The sequence below is a fragment of the Sciurus vulgaris genome (genome assembly GCF_902686455.1).
Source record: "Sciurus vulgaris genome assembly, chromosome: 1".
Lineage (NCBI taxonomy): Eukaryota > Metazoa > Chordata > Mammalia > Rodentia > Sciuridae > Sciurus > Sciurus vulgaris.
The window spans coordinates 49,929,386-49,952,686 of NC_136461.1; the positions used below are offsets into that span (position 1 = coordinate 49,929,386).

The 23,301-nt window shown below is 39.6% G+C and overlaps 1 protein-coding gene across 5 annotated transcripts in view; it reads left to right on the plus strand.

The window, feature by feature from the left end:
* The window catches only part of NFIA (nuclear factor I A), a 357,286-nt gene that overhangs the window by 308,428 nt on the left and 25,557 nt on the right, over nucleotides 1–23,301 (plus strand). For 4 of the 5 annotated variants that reach the window (XM_079103807.1, XM_079103806.1, XM_079103809.1 and 1 more), the window contains one exon: nucleotides 14,926–15,017. The exons of the other annotated variant lie outside the window; for it this stretch is intronic. In XM_079103807.1, coding sequence (XP_078959933.1) covers nucleotides 14,926–15,017 — 92 coding nt within the window. The remainder of the gene's footprint in view (nucleotides 1–14,925; nucleotides 15,018–23,301) is intronic. 5 annotated transcript variants of the gene reach the window in all.

Below are 23,301 nucleotides of genomic sequence, written 5' to 3' on the forward strand. Positions count from 1 at the left end.
GATTTTTGCCTATGAAATAAATACATTTTAATGGGAAAAATCCTTACCAGTGCCCCCGCCACCCAAAAAAGCAGGAAAGTGTATGAGGAAATGACAGTTCTGTTCCCTCTCAAGGAGAACTTTTACACTATTGATGTGTTTTGGAGAAAGATTGATGTACTATGCCAGGACTCCAAGATATCATGAAAAATAGGAGAAACAGCCGTGAGAGCAGCTTGAGGGTGTTCCATCCCCACAGAGGAGCTGCCGCTGTGGGTATCTGCCCCAGTGAGAGCGCCACCACTGCCGTTCATTCAGCACAAATTCATGGAGCACCAGCTGTGTGCCAAGAACTCCCTTAGGTGCTAGGCTTCTACAAGGAATAGAAGAGATAAAAATGCTGACTTTGGAGCTTTTACTCTCTAGAGGGAAGAAAGACAACAACCGAAACAGTAAGTGTAAAAGGTAGGTAGGCTGTAAGAGGAGAAGTTAGAGCAAAGAGCTGAAGGGGTGAGCAGGGGAACCAGGAGCCGGAGGCAGGCAGAGGTTTCCAGGCAGAGGAATAGCCAGTGTGAGGCAGCTTGGTGTGTTGAAGGGAAGTAAGGACAGCGAGAGTGAACCGTGCCTTGCAGGAGGTCAGAGAGGTAGTGAGGATGTGATTGCAGGCCTGGGAATGCAAATCATAAAGGATCCTTGTCAGGACTTTGACATTTCCTCCCGGTGAGATGGGGAACAGAGGAGGAGTATTGCTGGCTGGATTGTAATAGAAACACTCAAAGGCTTTGTTGAAAATAGATTGCCAGGGGTGAGAATGAAAGCAAGGAGACCAGTTAAGGAACTGTTTCTTATCAATACATATAATGAGTGTCTTCTACTTGCCAGCCACTATTCTAGGCCCAAGAGATACAAAAATGAATGAAACAGAGAATTTCCCGTCCTGGTAGAACTTGTGTTCCAGCAGTAATCAAAATATAAGTGCATTAGTAAGTTAGGGACCAGTAGATACGGTGCAGAAAACAGAAAGAGGTCAGTGTGGAGGGGACACTGTTGCAATCTTTTCTAATGACCCGCACCAGTGTGGGAGCAGTCAGGGTGGTGAGCCACGGTGGGGTTCCAGACATTCGAAAGGTAGAGCTAACAGGATTTGCTGATGCATTCAATGTGGGTTGAGAAAAAAGAGAAAGAAATCAATGATGATTGCTGCGTTCTGACCTGAGCAACTGGAAGGATGGAGTTGCCATAAACTGAGATAGGAAAACGGCCCTGCAGCTCTGGGTGAAGGTAGAAACCAGGTCACTTCTGAGATGCCTATTAGACATCTTATTGCTGAGACTGATCACAGGAACATCCTGCCTGTGGCAGTTTCCTTTGCAGTTTACTGTACAGTTACTGAGTTTTTCTGTGTACATCATCTCATTAATTGATAAAGAACTCCTTTTCAAGCATGTACTACAATAAATGAGTTTCTCTAGGAGTCCTGAGGACAACAGCTTAAGAACAAGAAAAATCTTTTATTATATTTAGGTCTATTTGTAGCATGAAAATTCACAACACACTCTTCTTTTTGTTAATTGTACTATATCATCCAATTTGATACAGTATATTGGGACCAAGATCATACTATAAAAATGGACTTTTCCACATTTTCTTTTTCTGAAATGAAGATTGGCATCAGAGCCTAGAATTATAATGAAAAGAAAAAAAGTGCTTTTGAATTATGAGGGAAGATAAACTGTGCATATTTTTCTCTTTTAATTAATTAGGAACACAAAGACTCAATTTAAAAATGCGTAAAAGACTCATAAACATTTTTTGCCCATGCCTTCTTCACTGTGAACTTTTAACTAGAATTCTATAGAAGTATGTAATGGCAAGTTACCTTTATTAGTTACTTTTATATCTTCAATGAATCTTCTACAGGTTCATTATATGAATGACTATGAGTGTTTTAACCAAGGATATAACAATAATCTGTGACTGAGATGGAGATTTTCTAGTATAATCAACACATGTTGGATGCTTTTAGGTTACTAAAGCTTTTTACACACATATATTATCTTATTCAACCTTTCTAAGACTCCTGTGAGGTCAGAATCTTATACACAAGGAAACAGATTGGAAAATGGAAGCTACTAGCTGAGTGCAGTGATGCATGCTTGTAATTCCAGTGACTTGGGAAGCTGAAGCAGGAGGATCGCAAGTTCAAAGCCAGCCTCAGCAACTTAGTGAGTCCCTCAGCAACCTAGCATGACTCCATCTCAAAATAAAACATAAAAAAGGACTTGGGATGTGGCTCAGTAGTTAAGCACCTCTGAGTCAATCCCTGGTACAAAAAGAAAAGAAAATGGAGATTACTTTCCCCCAAGATTAGACACTTATGGTGGTTGTAGAGACTCAAACACAGGCCTCCTGTGCTCTTCCTACTGCCTCGTCCTGTAACTGAACAAATGGCAAGGCAGTGACCAGATTTCTGGTTATGTGAGAAGCCACAACTGCCTGCTCATATCTGAAATTAACAGCCACAATGAAGTAGTTAGCTTTTACTAATGCCTCTGGCACACGTGAAAATGTTTGTTATGTGTAGTATCTCATTTCATTCTCATTTTAATTACATAAAATAAATTCTCTTGTTACCCTAATTGAGAAGGACTAGGGATGGAGAGATGTAACTTTCTAAAGGTCACTTAGAAAGGGGTTGTAGAGACATGATTTACATCCAGCCACCTTGAACCTGGAATCTTTATGCATGAGGATATTTGCTTTAGCTGAATCCTTACCCCAAAACTGCCCCCCAACCCAGTGTAAACCCTAAATAGAGGAAGATGTTGGAAGTCATTTATACTTTAGTATGAATTGGTTTCTCATGATGGAAGTATGTCTTATTAGCAGGCAGAGAGAGAAAGCAAAAGATTTGTGAAGATACACAAAGACAATGTTTTCCTTGTTCAGAGAAGAAGTAGTAGATTATAAGGAAGGAAGGAAGGAAGGAAGGAAGGAAGGAAGGAAGGAAGGAAGGAAGGAAGGAAGGGAGGGAGGGAGGGAGGGAGGGGAGAAAAGGGAGAGAAGAGAGTGGGTAGGGAGGGAAGGAAGGAAAAGGAAGGAGGAGAGAGAAAGAAGTGAGTTCATGGTTTCTTTTCACGAAATACTACTTCATTACTGATGTCAAGACATTCTTTTTTGATTTTTAAATTTACATTCAATAAAATTCCCCCGGTTGTGCAGTTCTCTAAGTTTTTATAACATCATCGATACTTGTAGCTAACACCACAGACAGGATACGGAAGAGTTCTAAGAACATCATTTGAGCAGCTCTAAGTCAATGTCTGCTCTCAGGCAGTGCATGCGAAGTTTGCTTTGCTCTCTTTGCACATTGATTTTAATCCTTGTATCAGTGCTGCTTCTATCCCTTTATATTTTAGTTTTTTTATATTTTCAGGATTGTGAGAGAGACCCCAATACATGGAATATTCTTTTCTGTGATTACAGTGGCATTTCAGAAGAGGGAAAGGGATTTAGTAAAGTGTACTGAGAAAACTTGAGTAACAATCTGGAAAAAAAATCCTCACTCAAAACTAAATTTCCACTAGAACAAAAAATATAACAAAATATTAAACCACAAAATACCCCAAGAAAATGTAGAACAACTTTTCAAACATAATGTTGAAGAGAAGAAGACCTTTCTAAAGAATACAAAAACTCAACATCTGTGAAGGGGAAGACTGGTAAATTCTACTCTAAATGTGTCCAAAATTTATGCACAGAAAAAAACCACCATAAACAAAGTTGAAAGCAAATGGTAAAGTAGAAAAAGAAATCAAAATGTATGTGACAAAAGGCTAAATTATGCAATATATATGTATATATATATACACAATATAAATATTTTTACATATTATAAATACACATAATAAACTTTATATATTATATATTGATTTACATATTATATATGATAGATAGATATGTGTATGTATGTATTATATATGTGTGAGTCACACACATGTGTATATGTATTATATATCATAATATGTAAATTATTTATATATTACATTTAATATATAAAACATTATGTGTGAGTATGTGATACTGGATATTGAATCCAAGGTCTTACATATGCTAGGCAAGTGCTCTACTACTGATCCCCAGCCCTTTTGTGTTTTGTATTTTGAGGGAGGGTCTCACAGAGTTGCCCAGGCTGACCTTGAATTTGCAACCTCCTACCTCAGCCTCCTGAGTAGCTGAGGTTACAGGCATGTAGCATGCTGTCAGCTAACATATACTTTTTAAAGTCAGAAAGAAAACAGCCAGCAATTCAGTAGAAATACAAGAAAATGATATAAACAGAGAAAAGGAAAACATTTAAAAGATTTACCATTTGTGTAATATAAGAACAATGCAAATTAAAATTTAAAAGATATTTTTATTGATTAGCAAAGATTAAAAGTATCTTATTATTGGTAAACATGAAAGTTTTCTATACCATTAGAGCACTGCAAATAGGTTCAACCTGTTAAAGACAATTTGGTATCTATGTGCATACACATGCACACGCGCACACACACATACACACACACACGCACACACACATATATGTAATTGTATACAAATTTTATAACAAGTATTAAATGTTGACATATAGAATTTATAGCTGTGTGTAGATTTTAAGTGTTCACTATGCATGTAGTTGGACATATAAGCAAAGTTGTACGTAAAGTTTTCATTGTAACATCAATAATAATGAAAGATTGGTATCCTAAATATACACTAATGTAAGTGTGATATATTAGGAACCCTTTAAAATAAAGAAACAGGTCTGTCTGAAGTCATGGGATAATCTGAGCTATATGAAGTCAGCAAAGGCGAGTGCTGAGAGGTGTGGGCCGGGTGGGGGCTCAGGTCACTGTGTTGAGGGCGGGGACTGGTAACAGCAGCTGACTGCAGGAAGAAGGTACAGTTGTAGGGGGATGATTTTTGGTGCCTTATCCAATGAAAATGAAAGATACTAAGTTTTAAATCACCCTTCTATACCAAACAAAATGATTTCTTCATTTCTTGCAATATTTTGCCTTATGATCTAATAATCTTGTTTATACCTCACTGGTAACAGTGACCAAAATCACATACTCACACATTGAGAGCTCTGTAAAATTCTTGGCGGTTTTCATACATCTCGCTTTTAGCTATAGACTGAATTTGGAGTGTGATAACAAAAATGTATTATCAGGCTGGGGTTTTGGCTCAGTGGTAGAGTCCTTGCCTGGCATGCGTGGGGCACTGGGTTTGATCCTCAGCACCACATAAAAATAAATAAAATAAAGTTATTGTGTCCATCTATGGCTAAAAAAAGTTTAAAAATATATTATCTTTCTGGTAAAGAATAACATTCTTTTCCCCTCCCTGAAAGCAGAATTCAGTGTAAGGTTAGCATTTTCATTCATAGTAGCCATTATTTGGTCACAGGCCCTGCTTTAGGAACCCATTGAATACAAATGTACATGTACTATCTTAAATCATAATTTGTTATAAAGATTTTTCAGAGCATTTTTATTTGTGTACAGTCCCATTTTAAAATTGTTTAATGTGTAAAGGGAGAGTAAGAGGGATTATTGGAAATCAGGCATGTTAGTGGGTATTTTCATATGCATTAACTTAAGTACAGTTGTTAGTATAACTGCAAAATTGGAATTGTGAACCCTCTTAAAAGCAGATAAAACTGAGCCAAGTTTCAAACTCAAGTCTGGTGGAGTCTGAAGCCCAGTACTTTCTGCTTTACCAGGACAGAACTGTAGTTAGAGGTGTAATATCATGCAGCTTTCCTTTAAAAGCCCTAAGGCACTCCGTAAAAAACCTTTTTTATTATTTCAAGAGTAACAGCATCTTGGGTACGTTGATTTAGATGAAAGACACAGGAACCAGAGCAGGAAAAAAGAGATTAAGAGATGAGTTTCACAAAGAAAGAATGACTGAAGGAGCAGAACAATGGATGGTGACATTCATTGGGTTACCATAACCTTTTCAGGCCTTGTGTTAGTCTTAGTGTTTTACTTTTTCAGATGACAGATGAGTTTTAAGATTTTTTCTTATAAAGGTAATACGTGACATTTTGTTGGAAAATATAAAAGAAAATTATAGTCTCCCATAATCAACTACAGTTAATATTATAATCTTCTTTTTCCCCTTTTTTTTAGTGTACACACACATATAAAATGGTTGTGATCACAATGAATGTAATATTTAGTATGGTGTTTTTTTAATTAGCATTCTATATCTTGTCTTACTCATACTAACTTATAAAATAAAATTTTAAACCATATATATACCTGTGTCCCTGCTAGGATAATCTCTTTGTTCCAACCCAGGGAATATGCCTCCAGCATATCCTGAGATTTTTTTCCTCCAACTCCATAATTTCCTTGGAATAGACTTCTAGAACTGGAATTACTAATGCAAATGGTATGAACATTTCTCTTGAGACATATTACCAAACTGCCTTTCGAAAGGTTGCGTAAGTTATACCCTTACAAATTGCTTGTGAGTCTGATAACGCTAACCCTTAAGAGGCTTGAGTGTTATCTTTTCTAATTGTTGGGAGGCAGTTATCTTGGAGGTATAATTCCTGTAATCAAATTTTGGCATCAGTAATCCCCGATAAAATAATTTTTGCATTGTTTTCAATTGTTTTAATACAAAGCACAGTTTGAAACTGAGACCTGTTTATATTCAGAGGAATTCAGGGATTTTCCCACTTGTCAAAGAAGCCTCTGCACTACTCCTACGGAGAGCATAGCCTGTTAAACATTCACAGAAGGGTAAAAGGGCTCAGAAAATTGGAGTAAATGTTTATTATGCTACTCTTTACATAGAGAAGTTCCAAGAGGTTAACTGGCTTAACCAGTAAGAGAACAAACAGATTTCATCCAAGATTTTCTCTTTCTCAAATTAATTTTCTACTGACTACATCTCACTGCCCATATATATGTATAAAATTTGAGGTTTTCAGATTTATTATGCTTATTTTAAGATTAGAAGATGTTTAAAAATCACAATTCCACTCTTCAGAGATAATAATTTCCCATGCATATTTTCCAATCATTTTCTGTATGTGCTTTAATCATAATTGATCATGATGTGTGAGTATGTGTGTATGTGTATATATAGTTTTGTAAACTGGTTTTTATTTCATACTGTAAACATGTTGTGATGTCATTAACTATTACTTTAAAACATTATTAATAGCTGCAAAGTATTCCAATGTGTGGATGAAGCATTAACTTATAAGTTGTTTCTCATTTGTTGCTCTTATAAGTAATGCTGTAATGAACATCTTGGAGCATAAATCTTTATCTGTATTTCTAGTGTGTATTGAGAATAAATTCCCAGAAGTAAGTTTCCAGAGTTACACTGCCTTTTGGGAGGCCTCAGAAGCCTTTCAAAAAAGAGCGATCCAATATATTGATCTGAATTTCTTTTTTTAGCAAACCCTAACTGAATCCAGGGTCTGTTCCCTGTGGCTATTTAATATAACTTTCACCTGTGCCCACTCATTTACGTGGTTGCTTCTGATCAATAAATATGTTCTATCAATTGAAACAACAGACAATATACTCATAAAAATAAATGCCAGTTATAGGATTTGGATTAGCCATCAAAAATAAATGGAAATGGAAAGAAACAAAGTGCATTTTCATCCTCTAAAAATTAGTATGACAATAGGGCGTTATAGGCAGTTTGAATACAGTGTGTGTGGGAAGCCCTTACTGTGAAGGTCCTCCTTAGTGCACAGATTTTGATAACAAGGTTAAAGCATCCGCAGTTTAGAAGTTCCTCCGGTCACTTCTCTTGGGGTACACACAAGAATGTGAAATGTCTTGTACCTCCCTTTCTCCATTTTATCCCAAATCATGATATATAGCTTGAGACCCACTTCCCTGAGAATCCTTAATACAGGTAGAGATGCTAGCAGAGCCAAACCATCTGGCTGAATTGCTTTTTCTCAGAATTTTTGTGAACTCCATGCAAATTGTTAGCATACATGTTAAGTAATGCTAATATATTGAAGTTAGAATTCATTAGCTTTTCAGGAAGGAAGCTCGTGGGTATGTTGATCTATAATAATTTACCAGCGATAAGGAGGTTTTAATTTCATGCCCTGAAGCCTGTGTTTCTTTGTTGTTGTTGTCAGTAACTTGTTTGTAAAGACAAAAGATTTGCAGAGATAATAGAATGAGGTAACCAACTGTACAGATGTGATCAAAATAGTGGAAATTCGGTGTGGTTAGTTCTGGATTCCAAACATCTGGAGGAGAACCACAATATCCACTCCACAGGATTTCTAAATCTCTGAGGACTGGTTTGTGTGTAAGCAAAGGCTGTGTTTTCAAAAGGCTTCTCAAAGGCTGTGCTTTCCCATGCTATAACACGTGTGTTTCTCCAGCTATATAATGACATTAATAATGCGAAGCCAGGCCCTATAAACTAGTCAATATTGATAGATTTCTTTGAAGGAAAAATGCTCCAGTATTCTGCAGCATTCTTTTATGACCTTGTAGGAAGTAGTATTGTTGAAGTCTCTAAATGAGTTTTGATTGTAATGGTTCCCTTCAGAAATTAGCTAATCTATTTTCTAACAGTTTCTGATTTTTTTGTTTTTGAGAAATGAAAATTTTCTCATAGGCCCACCCCCCCCCCAAAAAAAAAGTGACAGTGAAGCTAAAGATTTGGGGCACCATTTCTATTATGTATTTAAATTGTCTCACAGTTTGAAACTGAGACCTGCTCTCCACACAGGTTCCCTTCACTGTCAAGTGTCACTGATGAGCATTTAAGAAGACTACAATTTGGATACATAGGATTCTGTGTTCCTGAACTTGTTTTGATGACTTTTGACTAGCACATTCCTGAGCAGGGAGCAAAATCTATTTTGAGTGAAATCGAACTTTGACTAGTTATTTTTAGAGGGTGACCCCCTGTGGATTTTTGAAGATGAAGGAACACATGAACTGTGTATTGCTGCGTGAGATCAGAAGGAGAAGGTGTGGATGGAAGGGTGTCTGGGTGCCCCACGAGCGCTTAGAATCCAAATTTAGTGTCTTAGCTTGCTTTATAAATTATTTATTCCTCTTAAATTTAACAGGCCTTCCCCCTTCTTATTTCAAATATTCAGGCCTCTGATATTTGTCATCATCTCTGAGAGAGTGGATGCTCTCTACTTCCATGGTTTTAGAGTCTCAAATTTTATGGTCCTTAAAAGTTTGCCTTCTCTTGCTGTGTGGTAAAACATAATTCTTGGGTCCCATCTTTCCTTCTTTCCCTAGCAGTCAAAGCCCCTTCCCTGCCTTGGCTACATTGCTCATGCTGCCTCCTCTGGGACCTCCAGTCCCTGGAAGCCCATCAGCCTACCCTCCCTTACAGCTGTCTCAAAAGCCATTTCCATCTATTCTACAAAGCCCTTTCTGTTCCTCCTACTGTGGGTCACTTTGCTATCTTTTAACACTTCACAGATTTTTGTTTATATTTCTTTTAGGCACTCATATTCTCATTTTCTGTATTTGTGTCTCCCCAGCAGGCTCTCACGTTCTGAGGATATCTTAGTCACCTTTGTACCTCAGTAATGCTCAGAACAGAGGCTGGCATATGGCGAGTCCTGGAATAAGTATCTTTCGGTTAACAAGAGAGAACATGTGAACGTATTAACATTTCACTCTGATGCACTCCAGAGTTTAGACTTCGTGGAGTCTGTGGGATTGAAGGAAAGAGTGGCGCTCACTACTTGCATGGAGTTGGAGGCTTTGACAAAATAAGACAAATTTCTCATCCCTCTTGGCATCCGTGGCTAGGCCACCCCCTCAGGGCCTAGGGGACTTCATCACTTCCAGTCTGAAGTACATCCAGACCCTCAAAGTTCACGGGGGTCTCTTGCATTTCTGCCCAGGTGCTTCTCTCTGTGCTTATTCCCCCTTCCCACCCCAACGTGCATGGCAGGAAGAGCTGCCACCTCGCAGGCTCCCAGGAACAGCCTGGGACCACAGAGGGGTCTTCATTAAAAAGGCAGCTCTTCTTTAGTTAACCTCTACATAGAAATCTAGATTATTCTCTCTTTTCTGCCTTCTTCAGTCACATGGGTTTTAGTGATTGCTAAACTAGACCTTTAAAACTGCCTATTTTCAGAGCAAGCAATGCAGACTCCCAGTTTCTAGTTTATCAGATTTGGGTGACTTCATTAACAGGAAACATCAATCAACATTGGTACAAATATTTTAATATCTTTTTCTTCAGTCATATTTTTTCCAAAGATAGGAAACTGCTAACATCTCCATTCAAAATGCCCTGACTGCAGTGTACTGCCAATGGTAGTGCATGCCTGTAATCCCAGTGACTTGGAAGATGGAGGCAGGAGGATCTCAAGTTCAAGGCCAGCCTCAGCACCTTGGCAAGACCATGTCTCAAAATTTTTAAAAATTAAAAGGACTGGGGATGTGTTTCAGTGGTAAAGCACCCCCAAGTTCAATCATTAGTACCAAAAACAAAACAAAATTTTAACAAAATGCACTGACCAAGTTCTTAACAACATAGCCATATATAATTGTTGAATGAAGACTCCTACAGACAACACTAATCCACTAATTCTGGAAATATTATGATTCCTTTATCCAGATACATTCCCTATTCCTTCTTTTTTTTTTTTTTTTTCTATTTGTTCTTTTAGATATACATGTCAGTAGACTATATTTTGACATATTATATGTACATGGAGTATAACGTATTCTACTTAGGATCCCATTCTCGTGGTTGTACATGATGTGGCGTTTCACTGGTCACATATTCATACGTGAACATAGGAAAGTTATGTCCGATGCAGTCTGCTGTCTTTCCTATTCCCCTCCCCTCTCCCTTCCCTTCTCTCCCTTTGTCTAATCTAATCCTTATTTCTTCTTATTCAGACAAAGAGAAACAAACATATAAGAGAAGAAACCAGCATGTCGAGAACAACAACTAGAGTTCTGTTTGGCTGTTACTATGTCCATTTCTGAGGACACTGCTGTCATGTGCTCCCAGGGACACCTGCAGGGTTTTAAGGAAAGAGTACTGCAGGGACCTCCCCTCTCTCCCTCTCCACCCCACCACGTCCCTCCCTAGAGACAGATCCTAGTACCCTCAGAGGCCCTGTAGAACTCTTTATTGCTTATGGAGAGTTGTTCTTGAACCATTTCTCCAGCTGATCTTCCTGAGGCAGGGCCATATAGCATAGTGAAGGTTTATAGGATTAGCAGTGCTTACAAAAGGGGGGTAACACAGAAGAATGTGATTTTTCTGAACATGAGATCAAATTCTAGGTTGGAATTTTTATGCTTACTGCTGTGCTGAAGGCTAAACTAAGACTCTTGGATAATGTGAAGAAATACATGACAGAGAAAAAAAAAATCCCATCACATTAGTGCAAATAAAAACTGGTAGAACCTTCTTATAGGGATGTTCTTACATACTGTTAGGAAAATGGGCCATAGAAAATTGTAAATGTAGGTAAAATGGCTATTAAAAATACTTTCTATTTCAGAGGCAGCCAAATAATAATTTGATTTCTTTCTTTAATATGTTTAATTGTTGATGGACCTTTATTTTATTTATTTATATATGATACTAAGGATTGAACCCAGTGCCTCACATGTGCTAGGCAAGTGCTCTACCACTGAGCCACAACCCAGCCCAATAATTTGATTTCTAACACTCGTGTTTGCCATGAGGACTTTTACAATGAGATTATATGGCCAAACTTATTTCCCTGTTTACTTGACCAAAAAGTTGTCAATTGCCCCTGAATCTCTCCTTCAGAATTCTAAAAAATGTCTACAGTAATTTCTCAGATAGATAGATAGATACATAGATAGATACATAGATAAATAGATCAATCTCATGGTTTCCTGCAGCTCTTTCTGCAACATTTGGATTATTGCTTTTATAAACAGGGCAAGAATTACAATTAAAAAGGATTTGAATGTGACATACTATTCCTAGTAAACACAATTGTATGTAATTAGTTACTACATTGCCCCCTTTCCTCGATGTTATATTCACGTCGAAAGTTCTTAACCATGTATGTATAATTGGTTCACTATGGTATATGTGGTTGTTTTACTAAAAAGTTTGAACTGAGGTTTCATTCAGTACTATCACTCCCTAATTCCACAGTTTCTTTGAGAAGATCAGATTCAATTTATGTCCTGTCTTTTCTGGATCTACATTCTGTTAGAGTGGAGCACTCTGCCTGCTGTCACTATAATAATGGGAGATGAGTCAGAATTTCTTCCTTCCTTCCCTTGTTTGTCCTGTATCCATGATTCTCCCCAGAAGTTCACTTTCTACAGAGTAGAAAGGCTTAGGTGCCCACATTTTCCAGTTTTGTAGTCTTAAGACTTAACCTTTTTCAAGAATACAAACCCTACTACCTCTCTCAACACTGCTTTTTTTTTTTTTTTTTTTTTTTGAACCCAAGGGTATTTAACTACTAAGCCACATCCCCAGTCCTTTTTATTTTTTTATTTTGAGACAGGGTCTTGTGCTGAGGGTCTTGCTAAGTTGCTGAGGCTGGCTTTGATCTTGCAATCCTCCTGCCTCAGCCTCCTGAACCACTAGGATTACAGACGTGTGCCACTCACCCATCCACTGCTGTCGTTTTTAATAACCAGAATAACCTTTGGAGCAGCTTTAGTGGTCCTGGAGAGTTAAAGGCTTTCTGGGATGTTCTGAAACCAAGACTGCAAGTTGTGTCCCGTGATTGAAGAAAGGAATATCTACTTAGCCTCATCGTGATCCTGGGTAGTTAAATTATTTGTATGCTGAACCATCTTTCAAATGGTGAAATTTAGGTCAAGCAAAAGTAGATGTGAGGTATAGTACAAATACCTCTCCCTCTTAAGTAAGCTTGCTATGGTCACCAGAGTACTGTCTTCACCAAAGAATGTTCCTGCCCCCCAAATGGCAGGTACGCTGGTATGCTGGGATCCATAATCATACTTGTTTGTGGTGTTACCAGTGTGGCAAAAACGTCTAGGAAATTCTGCGAAATTCTGCTATGCCTAGAATAAGCAGCCAACTCATGCAAGCAGTTTGACCAGGACCATCAAACTGCAGGCTCCTATTTCAGCATCCGTCATCAATCACTCTGTCTTGGTTCTTTAACATACCTTCATTGCTTTTCATACATTTTCAACCTACCTGCCTGCTCATGTATGAACAGAACACTTTTTCTCTAACCACTAACAAATTCGACAGGTCATGTCACCTACTAGCTTCCTCCTTATCTCTTCTTCATCCCCTTTGTCCTCTAGCAGCAGGTGAATATGCTATCAGGTGATTATAGCCCATCATTTTCAATAGGGAACTGTGCTGATATTTCTTAAAATGTATCAAAGCAAAGCCAGGGATGGGGAGAAACAGTAGAGTATTCTACTGAACTTTAAAAATGAAATTTCCCCCATACCAGTGAGTGAGGGGCACCTGTAGGAGGGCTTCATACAGAGCTGTTTCTCAACTCTGTTCACACTAGTGTGACATAGAATAAAGTGGGAAGGACCTCAGTAGATTCACCAAACGACACACTGCACGTTTAGATCATGTTATATAAGTCACTTCTAGATAAATCTTCCTAAAACAAATACTGTTGCAACTGAAGTTTTCCTGCAGTACACATCAGAGGGCCCTTCTGTTTCTTTGTCCCATTTAACACAAGCACAGCCATGTCCACAGATCTATTTGAGTGGCTTAGCTCTTAACAAAGATGACCAATAGGAATTGGACCACATTTGTGGGAATTTTATCCCTAGATGTGTTTAACAAGAGGAACAAGAAGTATGAGCAGTTTTCTAAGAAACAGAAAATCAAAATATGAGAAGCAGATCATGTCAATCAGGGGGAAAATCTGTGTTTTTAGAAAGTAGAAATCCTTTTTGTCTTTTAGATGTGTGTACTAGAGGTAGTACAAAAAATACAGGTGTTTCATAAATATTAAGAAATCTGGAATTATTTTAAACAATAGTCCAAAGATTCTAGACTAGACAAAGGATATGAAATAAATCCTTGGAGTTTGTGGTTAAAAAAAAAAATGAATCACAGGACACCAGAAAACAAAGCGTACATTTGGATTTATGAACCAAGACACCAAAGCCACTGAATTTTTTTTTTCTTGCTAGAAAAGCTTTTAAATATAAACATAACATCCAACAAGAAACCCCCCACGTGCTGTGGAAAGCATAGCAGAATGAACTGTGGCACCTGAGGTCCCCGTGAGCTGTCTTTAGTTACATTGGGTCAGATAGTTTGTGCCTGTCAGAAGGAATCTAGGAAGGGAAGATGACCAATATGAAGATTTTTAAGCACATTTTCGGCATCATAAATATTCTGGACACTCCACTGAGCCTACAAAGGCAACTGATTCTAAATGGTTTTCCACTTCCCTCCTGGAGAACCCATCAGTTCTTCTATAAGGACCTCTCTTCCAGGTAGAGACCCAGGATCAGTTAATGACATTGGGGAATGTAACCACATGGAAAGCAAGGTTGTAAATGAACTGTGTTCCTCCCCTTCCTCCTTAATTTCTTTCTCCCTGTGCTCTAAAGATCAGGATATCTCATTCTAACCCCAGAAGCTTGTGTTTAATGTAGAAAGAATACTTGGCAAATGTCCTGCATGTTCTAATTCGTATGATGGAAGGAGAGGACAGCTCATCTGAGCACCAATTTGACATTGTTGAACCCCAGCAGGCATTGGGAGCCAGTCCCCCACCACCCTTTGGACTGTCTAAAATGCCCTTGCTAGCCAGAGCCTTGTGCTAGCTACAGCGTTTGCACATTTCTTGTTAATCAGCTGCATAGGCTCGAGACTGTGTGTTTTGGTGTTGTTTGTGTGTGCAATCTCGTGCTGCTTCCTGAACGCATGTGTCCCTTCCCTTCACAGCCTACTCGACACCCAGCACCTCCCCCGCAAACCGATTCGTCAGTGTTGGACCACGGGATCCAAGCTTTGTAAATATCCCTCAACAGACACAGGTGGGCCGCTCTCATCTTTTCTGTATGTGGTGCAGCTTGTATTATTCATCAGGCGCATTTTAACTTGTCTTCTGGCACACCGGGCTGCACGTCCCAGCCCCACTTCAGCCCCTTTCCTCCTGACCCCACCCCTCCCAGCCCTTCAGCCACGGTTCCATGTGTTCTCAGAATCACAGACAATGTGCCTGCAGTTTTGCTTCTGGTATTCAGGGTGTAGAAGAGGAGGCCTTGGGGGCCATGACTGTTTTTGCTGTGGTGAGGAGAGGTTGCCAGTGCTCCCCTAAAAATTCACGGCTCTCTAAATGCAAGCAGACAGAAGCGGGCCCTACAGAACCTTGTTGCAGAGACCTCAGAGTGCATGCTGGAAGTGGGGGGACCAGCCACTCCTCTGTATTCAGCATAGGTTGCCCAGGAACCTGACCAGCTTTCTAAAAGAAGGAGGGGAAAGTCTTGATGAGCCCTATTAAGTTGCTGGTGTTGGTCCAGAAATTGGCATTTGGAGTGGTGGCTGCTGGCCTTGGGGTGCCAGGAGCCAAGCAGGGAGGACAGAGTGTCGTTCTGGAGGGAGGCAATTGAGAGAGGCATGTGCAGCATGTCCAGAGCTTGTCTGGCAGTAGACTGGTGTGTTTGAGGGCGGTACAGGTAAAGGAGAAGGAATCTTTTTAAAAAGTTTGGAATGGCTGCTGTGAATTGAGAAGCAATGGACAACTTTTTTGAGTTCCAAAGCATATGTGTAGTGGTATTTAGTTTTGTGAAATAGAATTAGATTCAAATTTTGAAAAGAAGCTACTCTGATTTCCTAATTAGAATGTGACCATATATTATCATAGTTGACTCAAGAAAAGTATTGTCTCCATAAGGCTCTTCTGTGGTGGTTGAAAAAGTCTCTGAGCAATTTTATGCAAGTGCCTGGGTGTGTGATTTCCAGATGCCTAATTTGTTACAATTCATCTGTTTGTAAAATTATAGCCAGGTGCTTATGACCGTTAATAGATTTGTCTTCCGAGTCTTTTTGCTCCCTCTGTAAAGGGCTTTGGTTTATTGTGTCAACAGCGCAGATTCAACTGCATGGCCTCTGAAGTCTTCCTTCCACTTAAGCAGGCCCACAGATGTACAGCACCAGCCAGGAGGGAGAGCTGGAGGGCATGGGGAGGTTAACTCTTGAATTTCCCACCTCTGTTGTTTGTTCTGAAACTGGCTTGCTCATGGCATCTGAGACTAAAGTCTCCTATTCGGTTCCTCCCCTAAAATTCTTCCAGTTATTTGCTTACTTTCCCATACCTTCAGATACTCAAATCCTTTCCTGATGAGTTTGAAGTTGCATATATTAACTTCTTTTTTAAAATAGAACATACTTTGATTTTGTACTGTTGGCTTATGTGTTCAAGTGCAGGAGAGGTAGAGAACCACTGGTAGGTGGCCAGTGGTTCTCTGTTAGATGACTGCTTTCATTTCTTAGAGCACTGGTGGGCTCAGGTTACTTCATTAAGAACCTTAAAAATACAGCTTTGAAATGTCCTGACTGTATTTTACATAGCATATTTTTATATACACTGTGATTCACAGCACTAAAGTAGTACCCTGTGTTCCATTTGATTTATTTCTAATTAAAATGTGGTATAGTCCAATATCACTTTGTTTCTCAAATGCCTTATTTAACCCGGATACTGAGTCTTCATGATGCTGACCACAAAAATTCAATTCTTAAAAATCCAGATTTTCCACGCATCTGGATGAATGATGTCATGTAGACCCAATATTGGCATCTGTGACTGAATTTTTTGGTTTCCGTTAAATATTTGGCTTCAGGAGGACAACAGCTTAAACGATTCTTACCACAGTGACACCTGCCACATTTGGCTTGAAGAAAGTCATTCCCAAATGTCTTATAAGATATTATGCTAATGGAATGGTCATTTTCCCCAAAGATATAGATATATCTTGAGGTAAAAATTATGTACTCTAAATATTTTAATTTTAAGGTGTGTATATTAACTCCTTTTTTTTAAAAAAACTGCTTTCTGGAACTATTTAAAGTGTTAGATACTTGTATGTATATAGATAATAAAATAATAAATACATGCTACCTTTCAGAAGGACATTAGTTCAAAGAAGGAATTCTTTTTCACAGGAATTTTTAAAAACAAAATTTGAACATGGTATTGTTTTTTTCTATACTGATACTTTTGTTATAAGGCATGAAATTTGTGTTAATTGAAATATAGGAAGAGTTTTCTGGGAAAGCAAAATTTATTTTCTTAACTCTGGAGAAGTAAAAATTGGTGATACTTGAGCTTTCTAAATGTAGAAGCAGTATCCTGTGCTTTAGTCCATAAAGATATGCAAGATAAAATGGCCTTCCTTTCTCCCAAAGACCAGTTCCCAGTGGAGAGCTCTTAAAATGCCTAAAGCATCATCCTATATAAGATATATTCTGTTCTTTTTTTTTTTTTTCCTAGAGGGAAGAAACCAAATTAATGCATAGACATTGTAAGCAGGCTTTTATTTAATATTGAGGCCTGTCTTAAGAACAAGAGTTATTTGATTGTATGTTATCTTTACTATTTTCTATGTGCTAAGTGTTTTAGGTTCACTATCCAACTAATTTTTTTAGCTACCCAATAGGATAGATTACCTCCACTTTATGTATATGGAAACCTCTTCTTTAGAAGATTGTTGATTTTCCCAAGACATAAAACAGTAAGTAGTGGAGCAAGAATTTGCACCTGGTTTTATCTGACTCCAAGTCCTATGCTCTCTGATCACTGCACCACACTGCCTCATGAGCTGGTGAGCACTTTTCCTTGGAGGTATTCAAACAGAGATTGACACTCAATTCTCAGGAAAACTACTGGCATATTCTCTGCTTTTATCTCTGGGACTGCATTAAAATCTCATTATTAGTATGCACCCAAAAGAATCAAAAGCAAGGTTTTAAAAGGATATTTGTACACACACATTTTTTGCAATAAGGACCCAAGTGTTCCATGGACAGATGAATGGATAATTAAAATGTGGTTTATATACAAACTGGAATAGTATTCTTCCTTCGAAAAGAAGGAAGTTCTGTCACATGCCACGAGGTGGCTGAATCTTAAAGACATTATCGTAAAGGAAATAAATCACTCTCTAAAAGATACATGCTATATGGTCCCACTTACCTGAGATACCTCAAGTGGTCGACTACTAGAAATAGTAAGTATGGTGGTGGTTGCCAGTGGCTGAGGGAAGGACGAAATGGGGAATTAGCCTTTGAAGGTTAGAGTTTCCATTTTGCAAGATGAGAATCAGGAGACAAACAGTGGCGATGTGTGCAGAGCAGCGTGAAAGTGCCCAGTACCACTAAACCACACGTGTAAAAATGATTACGATGGTAAAGCTTGGGTATATTTCACCATCATTTAAAAAAGTAATCATTAGATAAACTCTAAACCCCCTGATCTCTTAAGAGTCCAAAATTCTGCAAAATGGCCAGGAAGAGTGGACTATTTATCATGGGAACCAAAGCAATGGTGTGCTGACTGAGGAAAGCACAAATTCTTATGCCTGGCATATAGTGGGTACCTTGACTGAACCTGAACAATTTATAAGAAAGTTTTAAAATGTTGACTTTTTCTTACTACAGTCCTGGTACATGTTAATTTTGGAAAATACAGATGAGAAAAATAATAAAAATCACTTGTAGTCCTACTGTTAACATTTCTGTATAAATCCATTCTAACCATTTCTATGCATACAAATAATATTGCAAAAATGAGATCCTATTATATACACTGTTTGGTAGCCTGCTGTTTCTTCCCCCTTAACAATATATTATGGCCTTCTTTCCATGTAAATTGGAAAAATTGAATATTGGCTTTTATTGCGCCTATTCATCATCTGTAATGATTGGTGGGGAAAGATAACATGGATAATTGAAAGCCATTTTTCCTCCTCCTTCCCTTGCAGTTTATTTTTTTCTCCAGAGAATTCCTCCCTCACTGGGGCAGCATCACCTGCCCTGGCCTTGCCTTGAGCTGTGTTCCTGTGACACTACTGCCGGTGGCACTGTGTATCTCACCCTGGCTTTGTCTGTGTGAGGCGTCTCTGGCAAGGCCTCTGTCCCATTCTTCACCTGGCTCCTCCACCACCTCTGCTTTTCATTGCCTCTCACCTTCCTCCTCCACCTCCACATTGAAGCTCCTCACCAACAGGAGAGGCAGCCACCTCCCTGCTGCCTTCCGAGTACCACCGATCTTGAGAAACTGACTGTTCACCCATGACGGTTGATACTAACACAGAAAAGCCTCTAGCCATAAAGTGTTTGCATCACTTTGGACACTATTAATATGCCCTGCCTTGTCCACCGAGTGATAGTATATAATAGAGAACATGCCGTTGTCTCCAGCAGAAAGCCAGTGACCACTTCAGTTGCATCCCATAGTATAATCTGATCTCTGAAAACAAGAGCCATTAAGAAGAGACATTCATTTAGAGAAAAAAAAAAAAATGTCAAGATTCCATCATCAGGTTATAAACAGAAATACCATTCCCACACAGGAGGACTGAGCAAAGAACTCATTTTGATTCAGGTTCTAGTTTAATCAGAATGCTCAAATAAAATGCTTAACCTGCAGAACTCCAATGAAGACTAATTCTTTAAAATGAAAAATGAGTGCAAACAATATTAAAAACAGGCATTTCCTCCCTAACACCCAAATCTATCACTGTTCTGCATCAACAGAATTGTGGTATCTGAAATGCTATTTAAAACCAAATTACCATTTGGGCTATTAGAAGAATCTCTCTGTGTGGCATGGGCCTGATTTGTTGACAAAAAGGCACAGGTGCTGTAACCTTTGCTTAATAAATCATGTAGCTGCCTGACTCACTAGTCCTGTGACTGCTTTTGCCTCCTGAAATTTACAAATGTCTGAGCGAGCCTCACACTTCAGTGTGCTGGGAACCCGCTGATCTGGAGAGGTTCCCTCAGTGCTAAATTATGCAGGTAGCAGCCATTTGCCTTGCCCGTTGCTCCTAGCACCCATCATACCACCTTGGACAGAGGTACCCAAGGAAAGTGGTGAGGTGCAGAGATGAAGCTCTTCTCCTTCTCTTGCCGTTCTGTGTGCCTCGTTCCCCAAACTCTGCCTGAGAAACCAAAGCTGGGGCCATCTGCAGAACTCTTCACGAGCTCCTTTTTTTAATCACCTAAGGTTTATTAATTGCTTACTCTATCCCCAACACCTACAAGAGGCAGAAAATAACAACTCCCTTCAAGTTGTGCAGAGTCTAATAGAGGAAAGAGACGTAAAGAAACCACAGTACTGACAACCCTGTTAATTGTGCAGTGTGATACCAGCACTATAGGGATTTGCCCAAAAGGCTTTACAACCATAGAGCGGTGTCAGAACTTTCCAAAAAACAGAAGGGGCAAAGAGCACAGAGAGCTTTTTCTGCCCTCATCTAAGTTTGGTCTGCTGGTTTGGTTCTTGTACATTATACTTTTTTAACCCCCTACTTTTAAGTCTTGCCATTCAGTCATGAAACTTTAGTCTATGCTAAGAAAAGAAACAAGTTCAGTTCTATCTTCTCTGGACCAAGCAGATAAAACTAGAATCCTTTCCTGCTGCAGACATAGCCAGGAATCCTCTCACCCCTCTTTTGCAAGAAAGGCCCCCTCGGGTTTCACATCCTCATCTACCACACCAAGCTTTCCTGAGCTCAACTGAAGCCTCTGCCTCTCCCACCCTGCCAGAGACCCTTCCTGTGGGAGGTTAGGTACCACACAGAACGGTAAGGATCAGCTGGATAGTGACAAAGGCAAGAAACTCAGATTTCCTTAGAGAGAGAAAAAAAAATGTCTTTCTCCTCCCCATGCAGCACTACCTTCTATTTAGAAGTGGATTTGAGCATTTCAGTTACAAGCCCACACTGCTGAAAGCTCCCCCAGGCTTGGAGAGAAGCAGATAAAATTCCATTTGCTCCTGACTTTGAGAAAAGTTGAAATCTTAGTGGCCAAGTTGGTGTTCTATATTAAGTGCCCTTGCATGCCAGGTTCCGTGACCATGCTCATTTTACAGATAAGGAAACTTGAAGTTTTTGGAAACTTGTTCCATGATAACCAAAGTCACTGAGATTTGAACCAGTCTATCTCCAAAACTCTTTCCCAAATATCCATCTGCATCCCTCTTGTTCATTGTGAAAGGTTACTGACCATTTTCTCTTTAAGACAGACTGAGATGAGCAGCAACTCAGGAGGCTGAGGTAGGTGGATCACAAGTTCTAGCAGCCAAATTTTATAAAGGTCTGGGGGTGTGGCTCAGTGGTAGAGTACCTCTGGGTTCCATCACCAGTACCAAAAGCAAACAAATAAACCAAAAAGATCATCTGATATTGACTCAGACTCTTTCATCAAGGAATCCAGCCACTGAAATTAGTCCCAATACTCCCTGGGACCAGTGGGAGTAATGCTGAACTTGCTTTTTTTTCTTTTTTTTTTTCAAATCTGCCTCAGTTTCCTATCAACCCATACATTTGTAAAATCAAGACTGAATTTATTCTCTCATTCTGCCTGGGAAAAAGACCTTTGCTAAAAGACATTAGTTCATGTCTGTGAGAACAGCTAGCCTCTGACCGAGACCAAATAGCACAGCTAACTAAGAACACAGGATTTATTTTCAGATCTTGGTAGAGGCTTTATTCCATGACTTAGAAGCAGGATATGTATTTTATTTTCGTTGTTGTTGGTGGTGGTGGTGTTTTGGTTTGGTTTTTGGTTGTAGTTGTTGTTTTGCTTTTTGGTGATTTAAATTTTCTAGCCATTTCTTAACTGTGAAACAGTGATAAATAAATACACATACAATTATACCTATAGACACATACATACTCACCTCATATGGTTGTTGTGAGACTTAAATTGTTAGTATAGGAAAAAGTAATTACTACATACCTCCTAAACATTGAACGAATGATAGTTCCTTCTTTTGTGTGTGCGTGTGTGTGTGTGTGCGCGCGCGCGCGTGCGTGTGCGTATGTGTGGTGCTAGAAATTGGACCCAGGGCTTCACACATTCTAGGCAAGCCCTCTACCTCTGAGCTACATTCCAAGCCCCAATAGTTTCAATTCTTATATTGAACAGATATTTTCTGGATCATAGAATCTTTTCTTGTTTGGTCTTAATAGGTAGAATTCCCGTCATGCAGGGGGAAAAAACAAGGTTTCAAGAGGGAAAATGACCTCCTCAGACTGCCTGGAGTGGCAGAGCCAGGACATAAACCCTCTTCTGATTCCCCGTTCGTGTCAGGAAAGGACTCATGTGAGCTTTCCAGCACATGCTGTCCCATGGGCAGAGCCTATTTACTGTCCAAAGCAACCCTCTAACAAATTAGGACACCACCTCTCAAGTTCCTAACCCTGTGAATTGTCCCTTTGAGCGTTTGCATTGAAGATACCCCAAACACCTGCGGAAGTTGGGCATGTGGTCTTCCTGTACTGACAGCAGCCTGAGGGCAGCATTTTGCTCCTTAAGCTAAATGTGCCCCAAGGAAGAAGGAGGCTTCCCAAGGGGGGTCGGCTTCCCTGGGAGTGGTAAGGACTGGCCAGAAGAGCATACAGCCCCCAGAACCTAACGGGAAAGGGACCCTCGTTTGAGGTGGTGCCTGGTCATCTCTGCCCCTGGTGCTCAGCTCCAGCAGCAGGTGTTGAAGAGCGAGCGGCACTTTGGGGAGATGAGCTTCTCCTGCAGTCTGCCTCGCTCCCGCCTGCTGCTGCCGGAGGAGCGGAGCCTCCCGCTTCCCGTCTCCCACACCAACCTGTGAGCGCTGCGCACATTCTCTTCACATGCCCTCTGTGGCTGACTCACTGGCAAGCTATGAGACACTCTTAAAATAAGACTTTCAATAAACAGAACCTTTGTTTTTCAAGTTTTAATTTGGCAGCAACGTTCTAGACATGCGAGGCAAGTGTTCTGCCATGGAGCTGCACCCAGCCCGCCTCTCTCAGTTCTTAAACTTCTGTAATCCCGTTGCCTTTGAACATAGGCTTTGGTTGGGTTTTAGCCGTTTTGTTTATAATCCGAAAAGAGAGGGGGAAACCTCTTAGCTAAAGCAAATTGATGATTGGCATAAGAATAATTAAGGGACCTACTGTGCGACCTGACATGTTAGCCAGTAAGCTAGTCCTTGGGACTGTGGACGGTGGGGCAGGTAGAGAAAATGAAATGGGGGGAAAAGTGAAAGAAAGAAGCCGTGGGTTTTGTAGAGAACTGACAGGAGTTATATCAGAGTGTGGTGACAGCCTTGCA